Source organism: Chrysemys picta, chromosome 2, assembly GCF_011386835.1.
Source record: "Chrysemys picta bellii isolate R12L10 chromosome 2, ASM1138683v2, whole genome shotgun sequence".
Taxonomy (NCBI): Eukaryota; Metazoa; Chordata; order Testudines; family Emydidae; genus Chrysemys; species Chrysemys picta.
This window is the reverse complement of record NC_088792.1, coordinates 211226339-211246486: the sequence shown is the minus strand read 5'-3', so window position 1 is coordinate 211246486 and position 20148 is coordinate 211226339. Positions and strand designations below refer to the sequence as shown.

The 20148-nt window shown below is 38.1% G+C and overlaps 1 protein-coding gene across 4 annotated transcripts in view; it reads right to left on the bottom strand.

Annotated features, from left to right (window-relative positions):
• LAMA3 (laminin subunit alpha 3) overlaps positions 1–20148 on the bottom strand; it is a 190852-nt gene that overhangs the window by 3556 nt on the left and 167148 nt on the right. For all 4 annotated transcript variants that reach the window (XM_065585346.1, XM_042854847.2, XM_024099569.3 and 1 more), the window contains 18 exons: positions 19993–20135; positions 18619–18795; positions 17624–17775; positions 17361–17511; positions 16968–17101; positions 16302–16449; positions 14197–14319; positions 11955–12079; positions 11473–11593; positions 9140–9280; positions 7338–7468; positions 6196–6327; positions 4358–4502; positions 3916–4085; positions 2536–2725; positions 1692–1832; positions 657–816; positions 304–434 (listed from right to left, as the gene is read on the bottom strand). In XM_065585346.1, the coding sequence (XP_065441418.1) occupies positions 304–434; positions 657–816; positions 1692–1832; positions 2536–2725; positions 3916–4085; positions 4358–4502; positions 6196–6327; positions 7338–7468; positions 9140–9280; positions 11473–11593; positions 11955–12079; positions 14197–14319; positions 16302–16449; positions 16968–17101; positions 17361–17511; positions 17624–17775; positions 18619–18795; positions 19993–20135 (2615 nt within the window). The remainder of the gene's footprint in view (positions 1–303; positions 435–656; positions 817–1691; positions 1833–2535; positions 2726–3915; positions 4086–4357; positions 4503–6195; positions 6328–7337; positions 7469–9139; positions 9281–11472; positions 11594–11954; positions 12080–14196; positions 14320–16301; positions 16450–16967; positions 17102–17360; positions 17512–17623; positions 17776–18618; positions 18796–19992; positions 20136–20148) is intronic.

Sequence of the window (20148 nt, the reverse complement as noted above, 5' to 3'; positions counted from 1 at the left end):
CACAGGTGTTCCTTGTCCTGAGGAGAGGAGGATTCTCTGACACTTCCCTTCACCCTGCATGGACTATCATGGAGCTGCCTGATGGAAGCCTGCGTGCATACAATGGAAGCCGCGCATATTGGTATGGTAGCAAATTTAAGGTTCACGCTCCCCAGAGATGGTTATAAGACACCATCATGAAGTTTTCAAATGTATTTTTAATTTGGTTTTCTTTTGTACTAAGTTAGTTTGGTGTTCAAAGTAAGGTGTCTCTCTTCTTAGTTATGGTAATACAATTCAAACAGAAATAAACCCTACACTCACCTTTCCTGCCTCCATGTAAACAGTTAAATAGTTGCCTTGTTTGTTTCCAGTATGGAGTAGGACACCTGTTAGACTTCTCACACGAATGTTAAATATGATCTTAAATTCCAAACCCATCACAAAAGAGTTATCTGCAGGTGTGAGAAGGGGAGGAAGGAGAATAATTAGAACAGCACATTAAAAAGGGGAAGAGTATCATCTATATATACACGTACAACATGGAGCTATATCTATATGATATAATAAATTGATATCTATCTATCTATCTATCTATCTATCTATCTATCTATCTATCTATCTATGTGGATTATATAATAAAGACAGCTCCACGTAATGATTGCTACACTACTTACCAATGACGATATATCCCCCTTCATTAAAGAAATATATCCCAGGCTCCAAAGAGCCATCCAAACATGGAGGGACACCAGTGTTCCGATGAGGAGTATTCATGAGCTTTCCATTCATTTTAAAATTTCTCAGGCAACCTACAAAACTCTTTCTTGGTATATTCTGAAAGCATATTTAAAAACATGAGTAATAATAATAATAATTAATTAATAATAATATAACAAATTAAAGCATGATGGCTATTATTTTAATAACAGATCAGCCAAGCAGTTCTTTAGCACTGTTTGATGGTGGTACCCAAGTATGAAATGCACCTAAAGACTGTCCCTGATACGGTGTAAATGTGTACTATGTCATGAAAGAAATACCAGTAAACCACGAAAGAGTCAAGCGTGCTAGAAAAGTTGAAATCTTGAAAGGGTTATTGCAAAATCTTATTTGTAGAATAGCTGTCTTCCAATGATACATCAAAATGTTGACAATCTAACAGCCTAATTCTGATTTCAAATACTAACCACCCACCCACCCACCCCAAACAGCTATTGTGTAGTGATGCACATACCTAACAGGTCATTTTTAAAGGTAACAGAGGGAATGCATACCTAAGATTAGAATCAAGTTCTACATCTATAATCCCTCCTAAAATCACAGTGATTAGTAAGTGGGAATCCCTCCCTCTAGTACTGAATATTCCTAAATCTAGTTTAGCTGGAGACACCTTAAGTATCTGCTGAAGTGAACGCTCTAAGGGGAAGAGGTGCTCTTGGAGAAAAGAGGAATTTGACTTTTGGAGGTAAAGGGGAATCAGGAGCAGCACATGGCTGCAATCAATTTATAGACCGAAATGTTGATAATTTGAGGGCTGGGCACACAATTGGGGAAGGGGGGATGTCTATAATTAGGAATTTGTGGACACCATGTATAGATGGCCTTAGTAATCTAAATCCCTCTCATCATTATGACCTCCCTTTACAATACTTCAGTGTCTTCATTTGCAGTGCAATGATAAAAACACCCTCAAAATCTCCATTATTTACCTGTACTTTCAGGGATGGAAGCCCGCCCAGATAGATTGGTGGCTTAGTGGTGAAGGTGGAATTACTTGCCAGTTTTCCTTCCCTGGCCCTCAGACCATCAATAACAAGATGGCCATTCTTCCCATGCATACTGAATACCACCTTTGTGGGGGAAAGCATAATTACCATTAGACACATTGGGTGGGATTTCAAAATCACTTATGTGAGGTAGAAGCACAAGTCCCAATGAAAGTCAATGGAACTTGTGCTCCTAAATCATTTTGGTGCTTCTGAAAACCCTATCCATCAAGTTATAGACAGTATAGTCCTAAAATCAGCACACATTTTTGAGGCTCACTTGAAACTAGCAAAAATATAAAGAAAGTAGGTGGGCAAAATGCTTTTTCAAATACCTTATCGTTCAAAAACTAGGAGTATTTTGCACATCTGTTATCCAGGTTTCTTGTTTTTCCTTACTCTGGTATATAACCAGAGTAATTCCATTGACTTTCTAGATATACACCAATGGGCATCAGAATAATGCCTTATACCATAATGTCCCTACCCCACAGACACATACTATCTACCTTAATGTTCCCTTTTTGGGGGAACTTTCCTAAAGTAATACAAGTATTGTTACAATACTATCTGCATTAGAACTAGGCCACTGCCATGAGCTTTTTGACAATGAAGACCTGTCATCCACATGAACCTTCAGTCATATGAACTAACTCCACAAGGTTGAGGTGAATATACTCTCAGCATTTTAAAATGCTGAGCACTTACGACTGTGCATATTAAGCGATGGTTCATGTTTTGCAATGGTTCACACAGTTAATTCTGTCCTAACTGTCGTTATACTTACAGTATGCCACTGCCCGTCATCGTATTTTGCTTTGCTTTTGATTTTAATTTTCTTCCCTCCAACACCAAATGAAAAGACAAAACGTCCCTTGGAAATGTAAAGAGCCATATAAGAGCTCTCAGGCTTATTTCCCACAAAAAATATCAGTCCTCCCGATGATGCAGTCCGTACGTCTATTGAAAAATGTGACCTTTAGTGGAAAGAGGATCAGAGAAGACATTAAAATATGGCCTTGTTTTGCTTACTGTCATACTCTTTCCATACCCTTTTGAAAGATGCAGGGGGCCTGATTCTGCTCTCACTTATACCAGTGTAAATCAGGATCACTCCACTGAGGTTGTTGGAATTATCAGTATAAGACTGGATATAAATGTGATCAGAAACATTATATTTATTGTCATTGTGCTGTGCAGGAAGTTACATGTGAATTCAATTGGAACAAACATACATATTCCTATAATACCAGTACAGCAAAGTGAGATTACTATTAAGTATTTGAATGCTGATGATGTACTTAGTACTGTAGAGAATATAGAGTAGACAAGGCCAGTGCGTATCTTCACTGTTTGGTAGCCACTGAATTTAATTAAAAATCCTCTCTGAACAGAAGGGCCATATAGTGTGTCCTGAATTTAGTTTTGGCAAACCAAGAGAAGAAGAAACAGAGGGTCCTGTGGCACCTTTGAGACTAACAGAAGTACTGGGAGCATAAGCTTTCGTGGGTAAGAACCTCACTTCTTCTTGCATCTGAAGAAGTGAGGTTCTTACCCACGAAAGCTTATGCTCCCAGTACTTCTGTTAGTCTCAAAGGTGCCACAGGACCCTCTGTTTCTTTTTACAGATTCAGACTAACATGGCTACCCCTCTGATACAAGAGAAGAAGGAACTTCGACAGACAAGGACACTCTTCTGAAAAACCCAGTCATCAGTCTCAGAGAGTTCCATCCCAGAAACCAGTAACAGAAGCACCTAGTCTGGTCTTAACTGTTATGATGGAATGTAGGGGGAGAGTTTGACCTATAAACACAAGTCGAATAATTTGTTAACACAATAGTGGCTTTTGGAATCATAATTATGTGGTACACCATTCACATTTCTGAATGTGGGCTGAAGTCGGCAGATTTAGATTCTTGGATTGGGCCTCAATGTGCACTAAATTCAAACATCTCATTCCAGGCAACCTGTTCAGTTTTGTTTTGTAGAAATAATGATTGGGAGAAAAAGTTCTCTGTCAAGCCCTTAACAGAACAATCAGGGTGCACCCCATTACTCCCAAAGAGATGCACATTGGGAAATCATAACCCTTAGCACCTAAAGGCTAGGCTCCAGGTTCATTGAAGAATACAGTATTAGAAGTTGAGTGGAGAACTGTTGCATTACCTGTCTGTCAGTGATGCCTGAGAAAGTGTATACAGCAAATGACTGTTGGGAGCATTGCCAAACTGATAAGCTCCATTGATGAAATGTAGCGGAGTAGATAAAGCACAGCTTTTCTGGTCTAGCTGCACTTTGGCACCTGTCAGGTAAGCAAGGTGCTTTTCCTTCTGTAACTGCAAGGCAGAATTTAAATCTTTAATATGGATAACTGAGATAATAATTCAATACATGTATTTCATAATTCCCATCAGAATCAGTCAACACGCTTCTTTGAGTGTCTGATGAACTGTTATCACTCTGGAGAGTTATATATTGAGCATGGGATATGGAGAAGGGAGACCCTGCTCCAGATGCTAGATGGAAAAGGAGTAACATCAGTTCCTCAACCCTGCCAGCTCATGTTGGTGGAGCCTAAGCCTGGAGTTTATAGTAAACATAAACATACCTTGAAAATCTTAGAGCTGTTAGGATCTGCTAATTCTTTCAGCAGCATTGGCTGGGGTGACTTGTATATCCTACAGGCTCCCACGGATACACCAGACTTCTCAGTATAACTGACTAGATTTTGAACTTGAGGGAGCTGACCTGTCCTAGAATGAGGAATAAACACGAGGAATGAGAATGAGCAATGAGTGCTATAGGAGACCACCCTTTATCATCCCTATTCTTTAATGAAAACCACCATGTATTCTAGAGCTGCATTGTTTGGACATATAGCCTTACAAGGTATATCTACTCTCAATTACAGTCTGGTCAAGGGACATCTACCAATTTTCACCTGTCACAATAGTATGATTTATATTAATGATCCTAAACTCTTGGCACAGGCACATCCAGAATTACTGTCATAAGAACTCATATATTTTGTATTAGCATGTGATGTCACCAGGAAATCCCAACCACTTATACAGTAGGTGGCATATAGCATCTAGTACTGTTTCTCTGGCAGTTTTAGCAGGCCAAGCCTAAATAAAAGTATCAGCTGCTTCCTTGGAGGGGGGGGGGGGAATCCTTGAAGATGCTGCATGACCTATTGGGTGGGAAGTTTGTGAAAAACAAAAGGAGTTTGTAGTTCTTGCCTGAAACATCACCTCTGCTACAGCCATACTACTGAGGTAAGCCACTGCTGTTGCATCCTCAACTGAATTTAGGAGCCTACCAAAAACTACTTATTTGAAAAAATGCCGTTGCCCTTGAGAAAAGGGAGCTGGAATACAGTAACCCTGGCAGTGTCAGACCTTCTGGACTAGATTAAGAAGGTTTTGCTGATTAGCGATAGAAGAGGATTGGTCAGGTCAAACCTACAGTCTTGCTAAATCAGCCACATACCCACTCAACTGGATCCCAAGTATGAGGGCTAAAAAGCTATCGGTTTGTTACTGTGCAACTCTGCCCTGTTGCCAGAAACACTCTTATACCAATTTTCTTTGTGCAAAGGCTAAATCAATGAGAATAAATGTACACATACTGTATGTAGGTTGTAAGGTTAAAGGAATCTCTCCAATTTTGGTAGATCACAGATGGACAGGGAGGTTAGTATACATGTTGCACAACTTCACAATGCTAAGGCAAAGATTTAATGAAGATATATACAAACCAAAAATACATCATAATTTTTGTGAAACCACACACACTCATGCACATTCAAACACTCAATAGTCAGCGGAAACAAGCAGGCCCCAGCTGGGAGAATACCTGTGATAGGAATTAATCTAATGAAAGAAAACACTTAAGGTGAAATTTCTTTTCTAAATTGGGCTTGCAAAGATGTACCTACCACCAGGTGGATGTGGAGGGAAAAAAACTGAGTAACAAATGGGTAACATAAACCAGCAATCGGGTCTTTTTACAAGTACTCCTATATGTTGATGTAATTATTCATTTTGCATATGCAAATATTTCTTGCTCATGCAGTTATCTGGCTGCACATGTATTTTTGATGAGTATAATTTAGGCACAGATGTTTGAAAATTTTGGGCCTTGCAATATACCCATTCCAATATAATCATGCTTTTAAACCAAACTTCTCGTGAAGGAATACAATTCAGAGTGATCTTCCAAAAGATCAAAAGATCAAACTCCATTAAATCTTACAAAAATGATGAATTGGTCAAATACAATAATTTATTTGTTGTGCAACAAGGTTATGCATTCAGCAAGGTTTCATGTATCTAGAAGAAATGCAGATTAGTGAGAAGAAATTCCAATTACTCATAAAGGAAAACAGGTCATTTCTCTCTCTACCCCGATGTCGGCACCTACAAATATTCCCAAGTTAAGTACCTTTGAATAAAGACATTGGAGATGCAGCCTTCAAAATTATCCCCACCCAATCTTACAGAACTTAATTTTTTAGACATTCCTTGAAGTTCAACAGCCATTGACACAGGCAGGTCATCAACCAGCAGCCTGACCCTGAAACAAGATGAATACAAATAAGAGTGAAAAATTTAGGAAAAACACGCTACCAGCTAAATGAATTTTTTTTAAAGAAAGATCTGACACACATGTGCCTTCCAGTTACATTTTAATTCTGATGGCATTTACAGGCCTGGTCTCCTATCACTTCCATGGGTTTTATGCCAGTACTACTTCATTGACTTAACCATATTTAAAATGGTGCAGTACAGTTATAATGACAGCAGCACATAGCCTTACATTCTTTGGGTGAGATCTTGGCCTCAATGAAGTCAACAGCACAATTTCCATTGACTTCAATGGGGCCAGGATTCTACCCCTTATGCCAAAAGGAAACAGAATTTGACAAGTTGGACACTGCTATTACAGAAAAACTCTGAACGTTATCACTAGCCCAGGGCTTTAATACAATCACAGGCTATCTTTCAAACCCTTCTTTTTTAGCCAGCACAAGTTTTTATATAACCCTATAGAGACCAGTGTGTTTTAGAAGTCATCTAATTTTCAGTAAATTAGATAAATTTTAATAAATTGTCTCATAATCTATATATCAGATCGATATTGAGAACATTAGGAGAGCTATTACCCTTCCTCCTCAGGCCTGTAAAACAGCTGCATTAGACAGGTTTGCAATTTACACTCAAAGATGCGAAGACTACGTGTGTGAGAAGCTGTCCAAAGCTATGTCTTGCCCAACCACAGAGAAAGACACTTAGTGCACAGAAAAGCAGATTCAAGCCTTTTGGTTTGAAAGCTCAGACTACCAGTGTTGCTATGAAGTTCAGGAGCTGAACGGAAACTCAGTAGGTACTGACATGCAAATACGCAGACCAAGAATCTTCTGGTGCTTCAGCATGTCCATATCCACTGCTAGCATGATTCAGAATTTAGTTTTAACTCCGTACCGTTTTATAACCAAACATCAGGTCAAGCAAACATTCTACAATCTTCTCTTTCTAACCAAGGCTTGCAGTCCATTCAAAAACCAAACACAGAACTGGACTTACATGTCGCCATCTTTGATTACTGACACATAATGCATTGAACCATCTTCATATTTCTTGCTGGATTGTTTTTCCTCATCTGTCATCTTTACGATTACAAAGCCGTCTCTCAGAAAGATGGTAAGCACATAAGGCTAAAAAAAAAAAATCCTATAAACTTATAATTAAATATAGGCAGTTTCAGGTTTTCCTGATATCACCATGAACCCAATTCCCAATGGTAAGTCAGGGTGGCAGCGTGCATTGCTCCCAAGAGTTCTTGGAATCCAACATGGCTCCGTGGGAGGAAAACTTCCTTCCCACAAAACTGATCTGGGCCACCCCAAAAACTGTACTTCTCTCAGGGTAATATCCCAAATCATACGACTCCAGAACCCCTGCAGCTAACACAGCTCCTGGAGAAGGGAAGAGACGAAGGTTTCTAACCATCAGAGGAGTGAAGTTCTGGAACAGCCTTCCAAGGGGAGCTGTGGGGGATGGTATGATGGGATATCCTAATTTTGGCAATTAATTGATCTTGACTATTAGCGGTAAATATGCCCAATGGCCTGTTGGATGGGGTGGGATCTGAGTTACTACAGAGAATTCTTTCCTGGGTATCTGGCTGGTGAGTCTTGCCCAGATGCTCAGGGTTTAGCTGATCGCCATATTTGGTGTCCGGAAGGAATTTTCCTCCAGGGCAGATTGGCAGAGGCCCTGGGGGTTTTTTGCCTTCCTTTGCAGTGTGGGGCAAGGGTCACTTGCTGGAGGATTCTCTGCACCTTGAAGTCTTTAAACCACAATTTGAGGACTTCAGTAGCTCAGACATAGGTTAGGGGTTTGATACAGGAGTGGATGGGTGAGATTCTATGGCCTGCATTGTGCAGGAGGTCAGACTAGATGATCATAATGGTCCCTTCTGACCTTAAAGTCTATGATTCTATGATTCTCCCTGCCTACCCCAGACTTTGGGATGCAAAAAAATAAAAAAAGATAAAAAAGTTATTTAAACGTATTTTAATTGACTTTTACCAGAGGTAGAGATTAAACTCCCCACCTACTTAATGCCATTGTTTCCTCCAGAAGCACAAGCACAGAGGAACTTCTTCCACAGTCTGCCCCTCCAATGGAGTCACTTCTCTCTGCCACTTCATATTAGCAAGCAAGTCATTTAATCTCTCTGTACCTAAGTTTACCCACACTGTTGGAGTGCTGTGCAGTCATGGTTGGAAAATGGGAACGTTTTAAGGCAGTGGTTCTCAACCAGGGGGTACATGTACCCCGGGGATACATAAGAGCTCTTCCAGGGGGGTACATCAATTCACCTAGATATTTGCCTAGTATTACAACAGGCTACATGAAAGGCATTAGTGAAGTCAGTACAAACTAAAATTTCATACAGACATTTACTTGTTTATACTTCTCTATGTACTATATCAGTGTTTCTCAATTTACAATTATATGGTAAAAATAAGAAAGTAAGCAATTTTTCAATAATAGTGTGCTGTGATACTTTAGTATTTTTATTTCTGAGTTTGTGAGCTGGTAGTTTTTAAGCGAGGTGAAACTTGGGGTACACAAGACAAATCAGCCTCCTTGAAAGGTTGAGAACCACTGTTTTAAGGGACAGTTTCCACCACAAAAGGTCTATTCTTTTCAATGAAAAATTTCAAAACTCAATTTTTTTTTTGACCAGATCTTATTGTGAGTAGAATTGAGCAGGAAAAAGTTTTCCCATTCTGCAAGAAACTGAGATTTTGAAAAATGTTCCTGTCCCAAACAGACATGAGTTTTCTTATCCAGAAACAGAAATGAATGTTTCATACCCTTATATTGTAATTTAATAACGTTCCACTGGGTGCCAACGCACGAAAGCCAAATCCGACTTGAAAATTGCTGGGAAATGGGAAACCTTCATCATTCAAATCCAGTATTCCATTCCTGGAGAAAGTTGCAGATCTCACAAGCTAAAAGGCAAAGAGATGATGAATTAGGTTTTCATGTATCACTTTTTTTACAGGACTGCCTAAGGTAAGTTATGAAATTGGTCTCTCATTCTTTTATTCAAGCTAATATATACATGAATGGACTCTAACTGAAAACATACAATAGACAAATTGAGAGTATGGTACCTGAGTTTCCAAGTACAGAACAAGTATATACACTTTGTTGGCATCCATGGAGTCAATCTTGATCTGAACCAGTGTAAGTAAACTGAGGCCTGTTTAGTATAATACACAGCTCTGCTCTGTTTACTGTCTATGTTATCAGAAAAGGCCAGATGATTTTATATTCAAAGACAAAAAGTAGGCAGGCAGGGTCAGTGTCCACCTGAATGAACTTTGGTCTGGAATGAGTACATTCAGATTTGAATCCCTTTCATTCATCCATTAGGCAGTGAGGCCAAGAGTTCTGTACTGGCAGTAGAGTCAACCTCAGTGGAAAGGGAGGAGAAGAAGTGACAAGAGTCTTTCAACAGGAAGTGGCTACCATGAACAAACCAAGTGGCATTCACAGAGTTGAAAGGGAGTCCCACCCAGTTGGCTGCAGCAGGGAGAATAGCGGTGGTGGCAAAGGGCTCTGGGGATGGATTTGCACGTTGGAAGTTGTGACAGCCATGGGATGCAGACAAAAACTCAGAGGATCCATCAGGGATAGGAAAAGGAAGTAAGAGATGACTACCTATGTAGACCCCATACACACTTAATATCACCCAATACGTTCCTCAAAGTAGAGACAGCTACTGGGCCACTAGTCACATTTTTCAAGATTATTTAAGAATGTCAGTTGCTAAAGGTTCATAATTTAAAAATCTGGAGAAATGCTAGAAGACTAGAAGAGTGCTAATGCTGTGCCAGTATTCAAAAATGGCAAGCGGTATGACCTGAGTAACGATAGACTGGTTAGCCTGACATCAGATCTAGGCAGAACAATGGAAAAGCTGATACAGGATTCAACTGATAAATAACTGAAGTACAGGAATACAATTAAGGACAGTCAATACGATTTTATGGAAATGAACATCTGACCAAACAAACCAGATTCCATGCTTTGATGAGATTACAAGTTTGATTGATAAAGGTAACTGCATAGATGTAATATATTTAGACTTTTGTAAGTCATTTGACTTAGTATGTCTGACATTCTGATTGAAAATTTAGAACTATGCAATATCACAGGTTAAATGGATTAAGAACTGGCTGACATCTCAAAAAGTAGTTGTCAAAGGGGAATCATCATTGAGTGGGGTTATTTCTAGCGGGGTTCCGTAAGGTTCAATACTAATAGGCCCAACACTGTTCAACATTTTCATCAATGATCTGGAAGCAAATATAAAAATCACTGCTGATAATATTTGTAGATGACACAAAGATTGGCAGAGTGGTAAATAATCATGAGGACAGAACAGTCATACATAGTGACCAGGGTAGCTTGGTAAGTTAGACATTCAGGAAGGGCTGCATCCTGGAAAGCAGTGACTAAGGATTTTAGGGGTCACAGTAGACAAACAATTGAGCATGCCCTCCCAATATGATGCTGTGGCGAAAAGGGCTATAATATAATAATAATAATTAATGTGATCCTGGGTTGTATAAACAGGGGGGTAATGAGGAGGAGTAAGGAGGTGTCCACATTTTAAAAAAGATGCTGAAAAGTTGGAAAGGGTGCAGGAAAGAACTGTAAAGATGATTCAAGAGCTTGAGAAAATGCTTTACAGCAAGAGAATAAAAGAGCTCAATCTGTTTAACTTATCAAAAAGAAGATTGAAAGGAGACTTGATTACAGTGTATAAGTACCTTCACAGAGAAAAAATACTGGTTACTAAAAAGGGCTCCTTAATCTAGTAGAGGAAGGATAACAAGAACCAATGGCTGGAAGCTGAAGTCAGACAAATTCAAATTAGAAATACAGCACAAATTTTTAACAGTGAAGGTGATCAGTCATTGGAACAAACTACCAAGGGAAGTGGTGGATTCTCCATTTCTTGATGTCTTCAAATCAAGACTGGATGTCTTTCTGGAAGTTATACTCTAGCCAAACACAAGGCTGATTGAAAGTTAATGCCCTGTGATATAAAGGAAGTCAGACTAGATGATTTAACCGTTCCTTCTATCAATCTGTGAAAAACAAACATACTAAAAGCAACTTTGCAAATTACCTTCCAGTCATCGGAACACTTCCTACTGACACCAATGGTCTCAGTAAAAGTAACAGACGCAGTGATGGGGTTTTTCACATTCTTAATGCAGCCACGGAATGGAGATGTGGAGATATTAAAGCTGGTTTCAGAGAGAAAAAAGTAATTTGTTACCTCAATCACAGAATAGTACAACAGTCAGTCAATAGAATGATATGAAATAGAAAAATAAAATAGCAGATTCCAAGATGAACCCTCATTGCACACAAATTTTCACTGTCATGTCCTGTCTACATAGCATATCCCAAGTAACAAAGAGCCAGATGATTTTCCACAACTTGCAGATTTTGACATATATTTACACATCACATACAACATACAGAATCTGAGCCCAGTCCTCCCATAGGATACACACCAAAATCTTCTACTGATGTCAGTGGGAGGTTTGTGTGTGTACCCTACAGAAAGGTTGGGCCTGCTGACTTTTTAAAATCGTAACTCACCGTTCCCGCAGAGAAGATGGAATTCCACCCAGGTAGTATGTGGTGAACTTAAAGACACTGATGCTGGCTTTAATCCAAGGATTAATCAAAACTGAGTTTTGTTTACTAGAAATGTATAATTTAATCTGAAATGGACAGATAGTGAGAATTAGTGCACACAAAATAAATAAGAATAATTTAGCACAGGGGTAGGCAACCTATGGCACGCGTGCCGAAGACAGCACGCGAGCTGATTTTCAGTGGCACTCACACTGTCTGGGTCCTGGCCACCGGTCTGGGGGGCTCTGCATTTTAATGTAATTTTAAATGAAGCTTCTTAAACATTTTAAAAACCTTATTTACTTTACATACAACAATAGTTTAGTTATATATTATAGATTTATAGAAAGAGATGGTCTAAAAACGTTAAAATGTATTACTGGCACGCGAAACCTTAAATTAGAGTGAATAAATGAAGACTCGGCACATCGCTTCTGAAAATGTGCAAACATAGCATAATACAAATGGTCTAATTTTCCTCTGATTTACACCAGTTTAAATACAGAGTAACTGCATTGCTTCAAGTCGATTTACTCTACATTTTGTAAGTAATACATGCTTAAATGATGTATGCAGATTTTTGTGCATGAGTGGTCTAGCAATGAATAGATGTAATCATACTTAGTACTTAGATTATGCATTTTATCTGCAGTTCTCAAAGCACTTTTGAGAGAAGAGTAAGTATCATTATGCCTATTTTACAGCAAAAGAGACTGAGGTGATGAAAGGTGATGTGACTTTTCTAAGTTCACACAGTGAATCAGTGGCAGAGAGGGAGCAGAACACAGATCTTATAACTTCCAGTCCTAGCCACTGGAACCCACTGCCTTCTAGCAAGTATGGCACATAAAGTTGAGTGGCAAAACTGAATACTCACACGGTTTGGAATCACTCTGACTCATGAAGTTCTGAGTGTGAGTGACTGGCACCATTGAAAATCAGGCGCTAAGTTTCTTAATTAGCAAAAGGGTGTTCTGTTTCATTTTACTAATAAGTTCGGGTCTCTGCAGTTTTTCCAGCTACAATCAGAACTTGAATTAGCCACTCCTTTCTCAGTGCATTTACACACACCTACACACACAAAAGCTGCATGAACTATTCACAGTAAACAAGTTATTCATCAAATTTAGACCTCTTGTTTGTGAGCAAATTGTCTACAAACAAGTTGTGATTTCTACAAATTAATATGGTATTTGAAATTCCATTTGTATTCTATGCAAACATATCCCTGCCTACCAACTGCTTACAGCTGGTTCACTGGGAGTACTGCTTTTGGCTTTTACATTTGTAAGTCAAAATGAGCTGTTTTGATTGGATACATAGGTCACATCTTGACTGGATGAGTGTGACTTTTAGAATTAGGTTTCTGGCATAAGTACTCATGTATATGAATTCAAGATGTGCCTTTTGTGAATGTTCTGAAATATTCTCCTAAAATTGGCTGTTTAGGCATATATTCCTGCCAGTAAACATAGTTGTTAAAATATCCAAGGAAAGCTGAACAAAAAAGGGACACAGACAAGCGAAATCATGTAAAAGTTTGAATGTATGTTCACAAATAATTATCTGTAATATTTCCCCAGCTCTAAGCTATACATACATAAACACATACACCGTTGTTATTTTTACTTTTCAGTCACATTTTCTTATTGTTGAAAAATCTGTCTATTTTAACAGTACAGTTTAACTATACTTTTGGCCACAATAATCATCAATAAAGGGATTTGATTATGTGTTTCACAGCAGACTTCATATAAATAGCTCCACAAAATAGCTGGACTGCTTTTAAGCTGATCAGATAAAAAAAGTGGTTGCATAAAGGTCAGCTAAAAGTTTTTTCTTAAAACAATTCTGATAAAAATACCAAACTAAACATTAAAATAATGTTGGTATTTACAATTAATATTATAATCCTTAATTAAAGCAATACACTTGCAAGAGAGCAAGTTGTTTGAGTGGTTATTCTGCCAGGAATTATTTTCCCACAGAAATACATGATATGGGGCAGTGTAAAGATTAATTTCCATATGAGCTGCACACATAAGCTAGTGTTTTTCTAGCCTAATCATCTAAAAAGAAAGGCAAAACTTCACATTCAGAAGAATTTGAAATAGGATGTGTAGCTTCAGCCATTATGATCTATATATTTTCAGAAGTTCATGATATATTTTATTAAAATATATCATTTGTTTAAATGACATACTTGCTTATATGTTCCATCGTTTACAGCTTCTTTATTGCTTGCTATTTCCTTTGGAGGTTCTGAGTCAAGTTTGTATCTGAACACCAGATGGCCATTTTCAATATTCAAACTAATGAAATGATCCTGCAATAAGGACAAAAAACAAACAAACACTGTGTAATATATCATATGTATTTTTACTGTCTTGTGAATTACTTTAATAAAGTTTAATAAAGTTAAATAATAATACTACTACTCTTATATAGCACTTTTCATCAGTAGATCTCAAAGTGCTTTACAAAGCAGGTGTTTACAGCTGGAGAAACTGAGACACAGGGCAGTTAAGTGACTTGCCCCAGGTCACGCAGCAAGCCTATGGCAGAGCTAGAAACAGAACCCAATCCAGTGCTCTGTCCTCTGGGCCACACTGCCTCCCAGGACAGTAAATAATAACAAGAAAGTTTTTGGCAAAAAGAAAAGATAATATGAAATATTCTAGAATTTAAACTCTTAATGACAAATATAATTAACTCAAACGCACGAAAATGAATCAACTCAAAAAAATACCATCATATCTCCACAAAATTTTGATTGCATCCTTTTTTTATTTCAGAGTTTAGTGAATTTTATTATAGCAGTAAGGCAATGATTTATTATATTAAACATACCAAATATGTATATAGCATTCTTATTAGATAAGTAATACAACAATTAAGTAATAAGGCAATTTTATCATTAGTTCTAGCACCTAACAGATTACCTGAAGCCTCAAAGTTTATAGGAATCATCACCTATACTCTAAGTTTCTCCTTGCTCTGTTATTTATCAGAACTAGAGCTGGGCAGAGAAAGGTAATTCCATGTGGTGTGTGGGATTTCAATATTTTGAAATTAGGTTTTGTTTCAGTTTGGAAAAAACTCTGCAAATTTCAAAATTCTCCAAAGAAATAGAATTCAGCCCCAGAGCTGTGGACCCTGGAAGCCTAGGCTCCCAGCTGACTGGGAGATAAGCTGTCAAGGAGGCGGTAGAGCAAACTGCAGGAAACCAGGTGGGTTTCCACTGGAACTTTGGCAAAATCAAATTATCTCCGCAAAACTTTCAGATTTTGCAGAATCGGCAAATGCTAATGAAAATATGTTTTGTTGGAATTTTTCCAATCAGCTCTAATCACAATACCTAAATCAAAAAAGCACTCATCTCAGATACCAGTATAGGGCCAGATTTTCCTCCCAGTTACACTGGTGCAACTCCATTGGAGTCAATGGGTTCAACTGGAGTAATTGGGAGCAGAATTTGGCCTATAATTTTGAAAGGTAGGCACAAATGACTATTACATTTTTGGGGGTTACACAATTCCCTTTGTCATGTACCAATATCGCAAAAATAACTGGTTTGATGAAAAGGAAAAATGTATACAGAGTCCTTTTAAAGGAAGGTTTACATTACCAAAATGCCATTTATCTGTAACATGACGCATAACAACAATGTATTTTCCTTACTCTTTTGGGGATCTCTTTCAGAGCCATATAAAGGGTCAAAGCAGCAAAAACTGCAGTTCATCTATTGCATTTTCTTTAATACTATTCCATCCTCCATTTCCAACTACCTCTCACTACCTCAGTGGCTTTGGGCGAAGTGAGATGATTTGATTCTTACAAATTATTCTTCATCTTCTATTTGTATGGGGTATTTCAGGGATGCACATTACGATAGTAATTTCCTCTTAAAAGCAAGACAAAGCTTAGATTGCCTCAAGAATAGCCTTCTTTAAAACTTGTCAGCTCATCACAACATTGCCACCAACAATTCCCCTTCTGAGCCTGTTTCTTCTAAGCTGGAGATGCCATCATTCGAGTGAGTAATGGGACAATTCTTCACCATACAGTACCTCACACTCTCTGTTCAGTGCTATAATCAGCATCTGTTCTTTAAATGTCTGTTTCTAAAATGTGTTATAATTCATATTCAATAGCAATAAAACATAGGACAGACTTTATTAATCCATTTCACAGATGGCTATGGTAGTTTTGAGAGCTATTATTCTGAGCACTTTCTCAATTAATTTCAGTTTTCAAATTATTATAAGAAGTATATATAGTATTCAAAAGAATCACTTCATTAGTTACCTCGTTTTCTGCAAAAAACACCATGCCTTCATCTGCAGTAGTTTGAATTTCCTGCTCGTAGTACAAATGAGGAATATTTGCTTCTCTAGCTGTGACAAGTGCATAGCCTGTGCCTTCAAAATAGTTTTGGTCAGACTCTGCTTTAAATCTGTAACAACGAAACATCACTAATCAGAATATATGGGAGCAAATAACTGCTACCACATGGACATAACAAGAACCACAATAAATGTGATTTTTTAAAAAAGCCTAAAACAAAATATTCGGTAACAGGGGTGACCAGATTCTAGTAATGCCAAATCCTGACCCCGCTGAAGTCAATTTCTCATTAACCTCAGTGAGATTAAGATATGGTTTCTAGAGAAGAAAAACACTTAAAAAGTTTAGTGACCAGATGTTTCTTTTTAGTGTAATTTTAGGCTATAAAGAAGCCAAATATTGTATGCGGTGGAGCTGAGGCATTTGAGTGTGTGTCTGGTTATTAGAATATTTGGGTGGCAGGGCATGTGAACTGAAGTTACTGTGGGTGTGACTGCTTTATTAAGTGGTAACTTGCCCTGATGTTAAAGTGGTCACATCAACAGGAAATACAGTTAATCTTAATTTATCAGTGATAATGTTTTTTCAATTTCTTAATTTAAAACACATGCTGTATTTATTTCTTACCTACTGCATGGCTCCACTTCAGTGGTATTGAGATTAAATGTCCTCTTGAAGTTGTACAGGCTAATAACATTCTCATTTAGGTTGTCTAATTCAATGCAGCCTTGGTAATGACGGTAGTCTAGTGCACTGGGAGGCTGCAAAAAATAAAAGAGCCATAAAAATACCCCAATCAAAACATCAACATCAATTTAATAATGTTTACACAGACATGAAAATAGTAATGCTGTAACAATTAAAATGTATTGCAAATAAATGATATTGTTTAAGCTACAGGTTGCCATCCAAGAAGCACTATAACATGGTATAAATAATCAAAACTGTTAGCTATGGTTAAAAATTCCCTAGTTATGATGATTAAACACCTTTGTAGGCCAGAATGATATTTCCATTTACCTGAAAATCTAGTGGGTATCCTCCCACATAAAAGACAACACTGTTAGGATCCAGATTTAGGAGTGTGTGACTGCTCCCACTGCTACTGTCAAAAGTCTTTTTGTCTGAGGTGGCTGCTTTAACGTAACTCAACTTTGCATACTGGTAAATCCTAAAAGCAAAGGGGAAAAGTAAAAGAATAGCACATTTTATTAATAAAGTAATGTCTAAATATGATACAGAAAAAAAGGGATAGAGTGGGTTGTATTTTAAGAGTCTTGTACCTTTCAAACTTCACCCGATCCAAAGTAGCTTCCTCAGTGTTACTCTCAGTCACTGATGGGTCCACTTCTATTTCGGCTTCATTGCCTCCCAGGTTATAAACACAAATGAGACGACCATTTCTCACAGCCATACCAATGTAGTCCTGGGAGGCCTAAAAATAGAAGAGCAAATCAACTATCAATGAATGATTGATGCTAGAGCTGGTAAAATAGAGTAGGATTACTTCAGGGACACTACAGTGCTTTGAAAGCTGGAAAGCTATCCTCCTACTGTAGCAATCATTGCATTTAGAAACTTTTTTCAGTTTACTAATTTGGGATGGATGTTTTGTAGCTTCATTGGCTGCTCTGTTTCAATAATAATAATTTCAAATCAATTTAAGAGTCGTATACACTTGGATTGAATGGGGTCCAAACACAACTCTTTCTTTTATTACTATAACAAAAATATTACTTACTAATAAAAATACTTTCTACTTTTGTAGTGCCTTCCACCTGAGGTTATCAAAACACTATACACATACTAATTACTTCAGTCTCACAATGCCTCTGCGAGGTAAGTAAAATGGAAGAAACAATATTAAGTCCAATTGCTCCTATTGAGATCCCTGGAAGCAATAATCTTCCATACAATTAGCATTTTATTTCTCCCAAATAGAGTATTTCAATAAACCTCAATCAAAGCCATCATAGGCCAAATGTTCAGAAAGACTAGAATTATAGAACCATAGGGTTAGAAGGGACCCCAAGGGTCATCTAGTCTACCTCCCTGCCAAGATGCAGGATTTGTTGTGTCTAAACCATCCAAAACAGATGGCTATCCAGCCTCCTTTTGAAAGCCTCCAGTGGAGGAAAGGGCTATGTTTCTTCCCAATAAATGTATTCCTACACATAAAAAATTTAAGCTAGCGGAAGTTATCTGCATTGACATTCCTTCATACTCCAAAATGCATTTTCTGTTCTAAGTATTGGAGTAAATAAAAAGAAATACCTACATCCTTATTGCCCAGGTACATTACAAACATATTTGAAGTCTGTTCCAAGCTCTCTTGTCTTGGCAGAGGTCTTTGGAGAAAAAAAGAAAGGGAAGTATAGCCTCTCAAATCCTCCAGATCACTTGGAGGTCGAACCTCTACCCCAGAACGACCATTGAACCTCATGGGAAGAGCAACCTCCAAGAAAAACAAATACAATAGGTTAAACATTTCTACCTTTAATTTAAAAAAGGCATCACCTCCCTAACTACACTGGTTTGTGTCTGTGCTAAGTGACCTATGACTAACAGCCTAGGTGGCCATAATGTACCCACTTAACCATGGATTGCCACAACACTGCAAGATCTGACTCTAAACCAACACAATTATACACAAGTGTAGGTACTACTCTGCTATTACTAATACTTAGTACTTACGCAGCACTTTATATCTTCAGACATTAACTAATCAGTCCCCACAACACCTTTGTATTGTAATTATTATTCCCATTTTACAGCTGAGGCAAGAAAGAGTCCAGGTCAAATGGAGCTGTCAGTGCTCAACACCTCTGAAAATCAGGCCTCTTATTCAGATGCCTACACATGGATACAAATGCCTCACTTTAGACACTTGGGTTGAAATTTTGGTCTCAATGCTTTGCTCAAGCCCTAGAAGTCAGGCCCTTTGCTCAGTCCCTTAGCTTCACTGCCTCTCAGGTACTACAACATGTAGCTAATAAAGATATACAATACCAGTATTTTTGAGAAGTTCTCTTTAGGCCAAGATCTGAGCAAAATCTTTTTCAGTGTGGACCACATCTTAATGGAGAGTGTCTCATGGACACTTGCCCTGTTATTTGTGATCACATCATCCCGCAGCAATCAATGGAAAAATGATACTATGAAAGTAATGTATATTTAGCTGCCTTTTAGTGCAATATAGCGGTTAGAAACAAACATCAGCAGCACTATGTGATCTGCCAACTCTCTGTGGATCGCCAGGGAATCACAGACCAGTTTGAGAACCTCAGTTCTGATCAGTAGTGACTGGCTTCAAAGAGCAGCATCCAGCCCTCCTTCACTGGAGAAAAGGTCACCACAACAAGGAGCCTTTGAAAGGAGAGGGAATACCAAAATGGGAATTGTAGGGACGATCTTGGCTAGGGGAGGGACCTTGGAGTGGGACAGAAGGAAAGGTATTCTATACTGTTGTATCTATTTTATTCTGGTGCCCACCACCACAGTATCTAAAGTGCTCGCTAAAACTAGTGGTTTGATTTTTATGTAGTATCCTTCATACATATTATAACAACATATTTTTTCAGAGGGGATTGAAAGCATCCTTGTGTACAAAAATCCCTAATGTCAAGCAATCACGGACGTTTTTGTGACAGACCTTGTTTGCAGCATCTCTGGCCTGCTGAATGAGCTCTCTTATGCGGTTTACATTCTCAGATATGTTGCCTATTGGCATCAGCTGTTGGTTGATGCTCTCAATCTTGTTAAACAGATCCGGGAGCTTGCTTGTTAATTTCTTTACTGTTATCGTGAT